The sequence below is a fragment of the Polypterus senegalus genome, chromosome 10 (assembly GCF_016835505.1).
Source record: "Polypterus senegalus isolate Bchr_013 chromosome 10, ASM1683550v1, whole genome shotgun sequence".
Lineage (NCBI taxonomy): Eukaryota > Metazoa > Chordata > Cladistia > Polypteriformes > Polypteridae > Polypterus > Polypterus senegalus.
In genome coordinates this window covers 15,407,187-15,416,274 of record NC_053163.1, presented here as the reverse complement: position 1 = coordinate 15,416,274, position 9,088 = coordinate 15,407,187, and the positions used below count along the sequence as shown (strand labels likewise).

At 43.2% G+C, this 9,088-nt stretch overlaps 1 protein-coding gene across 1 annotated transcript; it reads right to left on the bottom strand.

Annotated features, from left to right (window-relative positions):
* Window positions 1–484: 484 nt before the first annotated feature.
* tmem150b (transmembrane protein 150B) lies at window positions 485–8,303 on the bottom strand. The gene is made up of 6 exons (XM_039764714.1): window positions 8,233–8,303; window positions 8,066–8,125; window positions 7,893–7,960; window positions 6,819–6,946; window positions 1,187–1,364; window positions 485–651 (listed from the first exon to the last, which is right to left on the bottom strand). The coding sequence occupies exons 1-6, from the start codon at window positions 8,295–8,297 to the stop codon at window positions 485–487; spliced, it is 666 nt and encodes a 221-aa protein (XP_039620648.1). The 5' UTR covers window positions 8,298–8,303.
* Between the last annotated feature and the right edge of the window lie 785 nt (window positions 8,304–9,088).

The window sequence follows — 9,088 nt, the reverse complement described above, 5'->3', positions numbered from 1 at the left end:
CTGTGTCAGTCTGTGTGTGTGCAAACACTATACCTTGAGTAGGCTTTCACTTAGGTCAACCAAATTTTGCATACAAATATTCAGTACAAAACGTAGATTTCTGTCAACTTTTGGGCTATTTGCTCTAACCAGAAGTGGTACTTTACCTTTTATTCATACAGCTGCAGAGTCCGATTTATTCAACTTTACTTTTATAATAATTGCTCAATATATTGTTAATTTGATTTGATTTGTTGTTGCTGGTTCTTTAATGCACACAATATAAAAATATAATCATTGTCTTGCAGTTTACTCCTCAAATGTCCATCCCCATATCTAAGTATATGAGAAAGTCGAGGGGAGACCACTCCCGATTTTTTGTTTCCCAAATACTCTGAGAATTACAAACTCAGGACGACTGAAATTTTAATAGATGTGCAAGTCAATGAGTATGTGCCAGTACCATTTGAAGGTCTCCAGAGTCTTGAGGTAGAGCTTTGTTGTATTACTGGCCCGTTATATCGACTTCTTTGAGCATCACGTGGTAGGAGTGTCGATCCACGTGCCTGAATTCCACTGCAAAGGAGGCAAAGAGCATGAAGAAGGTCATGGCAGCCAGCCATTCACAGCCAGCTGCAGCACTCCGGGAGCCAGTTTTGTGGAGGACCGCCACTAAAGGAAGCATGGGTCAAGGATCACTTCTGGATTGTTCTGTGTTGTCCCCTTTGCCCCATTTTCTACTTAATACTCAACTCAACCTAGAAATAAACTGCAGCTGTAGAAAGGGCAATGGTCCATTCATTTAGAGTCCATGTTGTTGGGCTGTGTGAGGAACACAGGGCCACTTGTGAAAACTCTCACAATCATGGTGAGACCTCATGCAGATAGTACCCCAACCTGGAGTTAAACCAGGGTCCATGTGCTGTGAGACCTTAACATAACCTGATGCAACAACAGGACACAGAAGTGAAAGCTTAAATGCCCAAGTATCCTCAAATCAACTATCCAGCCCAGGATCACAGGGAAACCCTGTGTGGGATGCCAGTCCATTGCCATTAGATTTCAATTGGGGGAATTTGGGAGGGAAAACTCATACAACCATGGACAGGTAAAGAAGAAAACTGATAAATTAACCAGCATTATGTAAGTCATTTTGTGAGACCTCTTTTACTTGCCTCTTTCAAAATCTCTCCCCGTGAAAGGATACTGCTGATGATCAGTACGGTACAAATGATGCAAAGGAAGGTTCTCATGGGCCCAATCCACTTTCCACCGTGGTTCGGCTTCACTGTAAAAGTGAGATAGACCTGAGTCCAGAAGTATGCCAGTCCGATGAAGAAGGCCAAGAAGGCACCAAACAGGTGGACCCCCATCAGAACAGTTTGCTGCAAATAAGATCATTGGATTATCTGATGTGAGAAGCACGACTCCATTTTGTTGACTCGGTTCAAAGGTTCAAGACCACCCTTCAAAATTCTGCCCTATAGATTACTTATGAGTTTAGATCTTGTTAAAAAATGGACTAAGTGTGAAATCACCAGGATGTGTGAACCGATGGGACTGGAGAAGTGGAGTCTTTCCTTTCTTTCCTGTCTTTTCCAACAAAGTTCAGACATTGCTTTAACACTTCAGCTATTTTACTTATGCGCAGATACAAACAGAAGATCAAGCAGGAAGCACCAATCACATGTGAGGTGGTGTGCTGGAAAGGCCATTCTGTAAGACACACTGGGTGACGCCAACTCTGGAATGTTCAGACGCAGCTCTGATGGCGACATCAACATATTTACAGAAGCTGCGATGTGCTCCATTGGATATTGTGGTGGATAGTCAGGACTATTGCCCGTCCGGGATGCCAGCTGGGTTGAAGGACCGAGGGAGAGACTATGTTTGGAACATTATCTCCCCCGGGATGCTAGAGGGCGGTTTCCCTGGGTTGCTACAGCACCACAGATTCCCGTAGGGTCTGCTGGGACTTGATAGTTTGGAACATCCCTGTTGGGTTTTGTGTGTGCCACCAGGGGGTGCTGCAGGTACATCTGGATCCTTGGATGAACCTCTTCTTCCACGCCTGGAAGTGCAGCCAGAAGAAGGTCAAGAACCACCTGGAGCACTTCTGGGTGTGCTATAAAAGGAGCTGCCTCACCACTAATCAGGGAGCTCAAGTCAGGTGGTGGAGGACAAAGCTGTAAGGAGGAGTGGAGGCAGAAGAGAAAAAGAGGGGAAAGAAAAGAGAGAAACAAAAGGGATCTGAGTAACTGGGGTCTTGTGCAATGTGTGCTAAAGAAAAAGAAAATAAAAGTGTGTTGTGCTTTTGGGACTTTTGGGTCACTGAGCCTGTATGTGTCCAGGTTAGGGGGCTGTTCGACCCCCGATCTTCCATAATATCTTGTAGGTGATATTGTACCGAATGTCACCAGGACATAACCAGACCCGAAACCATGGATGGATAAAACCATTCCTGATGCATTAAATACATGCACCACTGTGTACAACTCAGTGCTTGTGTCTCGGAATTTGGAGCTCATTCACCATATGAAGAGCAGTGAAAGCTGCTAAGCAATGAAATTGGGAGATTGTGCAATAGCAAGTCGAACAATCTACTCCAAGATGTGTGTGGCAAGACCGTCAGACAATAAAGCACTATAAAGCGAATGCTACACTCCTCCGTCAGACGAGCTTAATAACTCTTATGTGCGATTCGATGTGAATGCCGCTACTGCCAGCCAGAGGTGCAACACCTCTGCAGCGTTTACTTTGTTGGGACATGAAATAAGGAGAAGCTTTCATTAAAGGGAACAGTACATCCCAGAAGGTGCTTCAAGGATCTGTGCCAATCAGCTTGCGCCAGTGTTACTCTCTCCTTAACGCAGTCTATCACACCAACATGCTTTAAAAGATCCATTAAGAAAGCAAGTCTATCTTATCTGTATCATCCCATCGCTCTAACACTTATAGTAATAAAGTGTTTTGAGAGGCTAGTGAAAAATGACATATGCACGTCACTGCCCAAAGAACTAGATCCATTACGGTTGTATGTGTTATGGAGGAGAGATGGGCAACGTGACCAGGATGGATACAGACTTCTTGCCCAGCCAGAATGCCTTAATGGAAGTACTGAAGGGATAGAGACACAAAACCCATCCGGAACACTCCTCCAGGCTCGGGTTGAACTTTAACGAATGGACTGGGTGAGCATGGCTAGCAGGAGCAGTTCATACCCTCATACAAAAGGTGGCAGTGTTCCTTCAAGGCTGACCCCAAGCAAGGTCAGGTTGGGGAGCATGCACTGGTACAGCGCATTGCCCCGCACACACCACACAACGAAACACCTCAGGATGCTGGTTGGCAAAGGAGCAGACATGCGCTCCAAACCCACCTTCTGGAAATTACCCTTTGTCTGGCCGAGCCAGGTGTTACATGGGCATCCGTGAAAGATTGTATGGGAACTGGAGTGTGGAAGTACAGCCCTGTCTAGAATAAGAATTTATATCGAGGAAGTGGATTCTCTTCCCTTTTTTTTAATCTATCTATCTATCTATTATATAGTGCCTTTCACATCTACCTATCTATTGATTGATTTATTTATTTATTTATTTATTCCCTACTATTAAAGTTTTACTCTGTTTGCCTAACTCTTTTTCTCATGGGTGGGGATTGATTTTATTCAAACCTAGTTTTGCAAAATTTGACTTGCTTTAATGGAACATCATTTGATTTTAATAAATTCCCGAAAGACTGCATGGGAATTGGAGTGTGGAAGTACAGTCTGGATCCTTGGGTGGCGACAGAGGGCGGTGCTAGGGGAGGACGATATTGGCTTCCAAGTGACCTGGAAGTGCTCCTGACATGCCATTCAGTGACACTGGAAGCATTCCCAGGTTTTGCTTGAAAAGGAGCTTGTCACCTCACATCAGGGAGTCAGAGTCAGGAGGCAGTGGGCAACACTCTTAAGAGAAAGAATTTGAAAAGATATGGTATTTGCTACGGATCTTTTGATGGGTGATTATTGGAAAGGTGTGGTGGACAAATAAATATCTTTTATTTTAACTCAGAATTGTGTTGGCCATTATTGTGTCTGCAGTTTGGGGCTCAGAGGTGCCCCCTGGTGGTTACATATTATGTTCCAGTGGATCCATAGAGGATGCCATCACCATGATCCTTCACACAGGTCTGGTCCGTCTGGACAACAATTATGTGCAAATGCTATTTATAGACTACAGTTCCACATTTAACACAATAAACCCCTTTAAGCTCAAGGAGCTGCGTCTGAGCACTTTATTGTGCAGATGGATTTTTAACCTCCTGACAGGCAGACCCCAGGTGGTTCACTCTCAACACAGCAGCTCCACAGAGCTGTGTTCTGAGCCCTCTGTTGACCTCCTTCTACACATATGACTGCATGGCTGCTCATCACTCTAACATCAGTGTCAGATTTTCTGATGACACTGCTATGGTAGTTCTGATCTCTAACAACAATGAGGCGGCTTATCAGGACAACGTCAGGCCAACAGTCTATTCCTGAATGTCACCATGATAAAGGACTTGATTGTGGACTTTGGGAGAACACATCAGAAGCACTGCCACCTCCTCTGAATTAACAGCACTCTGTTGGAGACCTTGGACAATTTCAGATATCTCAGTGTCTACATCACAGAGGTCCTGACCTGGTCCACGCACATTGAGACCTTGGTAAGGAAAGTACTGTATAACAACATCTTTACCACCCATGATGCCTCAGGGATTTTAGTCTGCCCTGCCAGTTACTAAAGAACTTGTACATGTTGATCATCGAAAGTATCCTGTGTGAGTACCAAGTTGGACTAACAGGTGCCCTGGCTGAGATGGAAGTTAGTTTTCAGCCAGTAAGGGAGGCAACAATGGATAGACAGGGTGTGTCTGCCATCCAAAGCTATGTTCCAATGCCATATGTACACATGGTGGCAGCATCCCACTGGTGGGACACCAATAGGAATATCTACAGGGCAGACTGGGAATTGTAGTCCCATGGGACAGCCCTAGTAAGATCTGCAGGGGATCATTACAACCCCTTTAATAGAATTCTACCTGACCCAGAAGTGCTTCCAGTGTAAAATGCTATTGATCCGGAAATACTCCCAGGCCTCGAGTTTCTTGCAAGGGCAATCAGAGTTGAGAGGAAGTGTGGATGGGGAGGTGCAGAAGGAGGAAAGAGATTTATTATTGTATTGTGTTATTACAGAAGATAATTTGGAGAGTGAAGAAGGTAAAAAACAGAGAAGATGTTGTGTTTGAACAAAGGACTGTGTTGTGTAGTTATGCCTGGGGGTACGGGGTGCTACTGCACCCCGTGGTTGTCACACCTGTTATAAAGTATCGTCTCCTGATTTGAACACAGTAGGGCTCAGCAGAGAGTGGTGTAGACAACTGAAAGCATCATTGGGTGTGCATTCCCCAACTTCCAGGATACAAAGCGATGTTGGACCAGGGCAAAGTAAATTACCAGAGATATCAACCATCCCAGCAATGGCTTCTTCTCTGTACTGTAGTCAGGTAAACAATGCAGCTACCTAAAGTCGAGTTTGGGGAGACTGAGGAGGAGTTTCTGTCCACAGTCCATCCGCATCTCGAGTAAGGAAAAGTGTCTAGAACTACATGATGTCCTATTTGTTACTTCTCTAACATGAAGTTATTTAACTTATCTATTTATTTATTATTCATTATTTATCACATATGTTATCATTCTAATATAACGATAATATTGCATTTATTTATCATGATATTTATTGATATTTATAAAGTGATGAATTATGGGTATAAGTTCTTAATATTCCTCTTAAGTGTGTAGTCTTGGAGTTTAGCAACTAAGCATTTCACTACACGTTGTATGACTTGACAACCTAAAACAAAAAAACGTCAGTGACTGTACACACAAAAACTCAAAATGGCAGCTCCCACAAAAAAGAATTAGACAAAATGACATCCTCATAACTGTAAAATTGTTAACAAATGATAAAACAAAATTGAAAGATTATCAATGCTTTCCTGACAGCCTTTGAATATCATAAGAAAAACAGTCAAGATACCAAAGGGAAAACTATAATAATGGCAAAATATTCAGCTTCAGTTCTCACTCTGCCCCCTTCAACCTCTCTTTGTTCCACTCAAGTGAAGGGTCAAATGATTTCATTTTATCTGAAAGTTCATCACCAAGCTCAGGAAACTGTCTCTGAGCACTTCATTCTGCAGCTGGGTGGTCGCACTTCATTATCCCTCACCTTCAGGGCTCCACAGAGCTGTGTTCTGAGCCCTCTGCTGTACTCCCTCTATACATATGACTGTATGGCTGCTCTTAACAGCATTGTCAAGTTTGCAGATGACACAGCTGTGGTAGGCCTGATCTCTAACAACAATGACCAGGCTTACCTGGATGAAGTGAAGAGTATGTCACACTGGTGTCAGGCCAAAAGTATCCTACTGAATGTCAGCCAGACGTAGGGACTGATTGTTGACATTAGGAGAAAAAAGCAGAGGCACTACCACCCCTTCAGTAATTTAACATCACTCCAATGGAGAGGGTGGACAGTTTCAGATACCTCGATGTTCACATCACTAGGGACCTAACCAGGGCCAAGCACATTGACACCCTGGTGAGGAAGGCATAGCAACATCTTTATCACTTCAAATTCAAATTATAGGGATTTCAGGCTGCTCTACCAGTTACTAAAGAACTTCTACATATCCATCATCGAAAATATCCTGGAAGACAGATTTGGAAACCGCAAGGTTCCTAGGTCACTCTGCCCCCTTCAACCTTCTTTTGTTCTACTCAGTTGAAGGTCCAATTGACTTCACTTTACCTGAAAGTTCCCCACAACGCTTATCCCGATAGCACAGATAACCCCCAAGACCAGGCTGGCCGTGTTCAAACGGGAATGCTGCCCATAATCTTTGATCTGTTGGTATCGGATGAGGCAGATCCAAATCACTGTCGAAAAATACAGAAAGAACATCGAGTGAAAAAATTCAGAAAGACCCAACTACTTTAGTTATTTTTGAACAGTGCTGTAAAAAATTATATTTTAAAAAGTGCATCTGATTGACTTCATTTGGATGAGATCACATGATCCATCTTAAGTGCTTTTGTATTATACTATGCTTGTGACCGTTCCTCTGCCAAAATGGGAACAAAATGAAACATGAAGGAAGGGTTTAGAGGTTGAGCAGTTAGCCAGATGTCCATCTGCTTATCCTAAAGCCCAGACATTATGGACAAGGACAAGGAGCAGTAATCCCACCCGGGACTCTTTGCCTTTTCAGGATCCTTGGGTTTGAAAGAAGTCTCTCCATCCAAAGAAGTGAAAGGACCACCTCTGGATCTGTCACTGATGACTGCACTCATGCTAGTAATGGTACTCACTCTCTCAATTTCTAAAATCTCTAATATATATTTCTCTTCTGGTTCATCCTGCTTCCACTTCAAAACCGGTCTTGCCCACACACAGCTGATACAGCATTTCTCGATTCCTATTCGTCCTCTTCCAAACCCTTCCCCACGCTGCCTGCGGCTCCTCTTCAAAACCAGTCAAAAATGCAAAGTTGATGCAATTGTAAGAGTGGAATTGGGGTACCCCTCCCTTGGTAATTCAAGAGCAATATGAAGAGCAGGGGGAGGCTTTCACCCTTTATAATATGAGCACCATTGTAAAGGCGAGAGCCCTCACTTGGTGATACGAACATGATTAGAAGAGTGGGATGGACGGGTGCTACACTTTCGTGAAACAAGCACTGTTAGAAACAGGAAAACATGTAACACAATGGGAGACCTACACGCAAACCAACGGTGGCAACCCACAATGCACCGGTGGCAAGCCAGGGCTTGAGAAACACCAGTTTAAGAGAATTTTAAATCAGAATGAAAGATGGAGACTCACCCAGAAATGCCCCAACATTGAGAATCTGAGCAAAGTAGCAGCTCTGCGGTGTGTAGGAGCCACAGGTACTGCGGAGATGATATGACACATTTTAGAATTATTAGGCCGATCCTCCCTAGACAGCCAGGATCGTATTCCATCAACATGAAGGTGTAGTTTCAGCTTTAACTTACCTGATATAAGGAAACTCAACAGTGAGATTAACGGAATTATTTGACACAGCTATCCCATAGCTGCAAAGAAAAATGAGAGCACATGCGACAGGATGAGTCAAACTGTAAAACCAGAATGGACGGTGCAGCAAACCTCAAGAAAAAAAACACAACAATTCGCTACTCACACAGCCCAGAATCCAATGGTGCCAAGCAGGAACAATGACACTGGAAGAAGTGCCCAGGCCCACATGTTGCGCGGTGTCTGTTGAGTAAGAGAAATAAAAAAAGGACATCATCCTCTGACAACAAGAGAGCTTACTTCTCAGTAACGATTGTACAAAAGACCTGTCAATGCTGTTACACCAAAAGGTAGAGAACAAGGTGTTAGCTGCGTTTTTTTAGTTGTCTCTCTTTTATAAAACCTGAGACGAGACTATTGCCAAGAGATTTTTTCAAGTCCCACCCTCCTCTCCACCATTTCTGATTAACGGCCCACGCCCGCGGTCCTCTCACCTCTCATTCGTGTGAATGCTTTTGTCAGACACTGTCCCTGCGCTCTCAGCTCTTATAAATTTTTATGTTTTTCTCACTTTAAGTTACGAAAAAATAATGATGTATTATGTCCAAATCTTATTGAAGAATTTCATCCTGAAGGGTTATCAACAAAAGAAATGAGTACACGGGCAATCCTAGCACCGAGAAACGATAAAGTCAAACGGATTAATGCAAAAAATTGTCAAATGATTACACAGCAAATTGTTTAAATGTGTATCAATAGACTATGCTGAAACAGTTGGTGGTAATTGTAGGGAAGATGAAAACATCAACTTACAATATTCTGAAGAATATCTACAATCGTTAACACCATCCGGTCTTCCTCCACACAAATTACTGTTGACAGAAGGATGTATCGTAATGTTATTGTGTAATTTATGTGATGGGCTATGCAGTAGGACACGATTGGTTGTATTCAAATTTGGTCAAACAATTCTGACATGTAAAATTTTAACAGGCGACAAGAAAGGTAATGTAGTACATCTT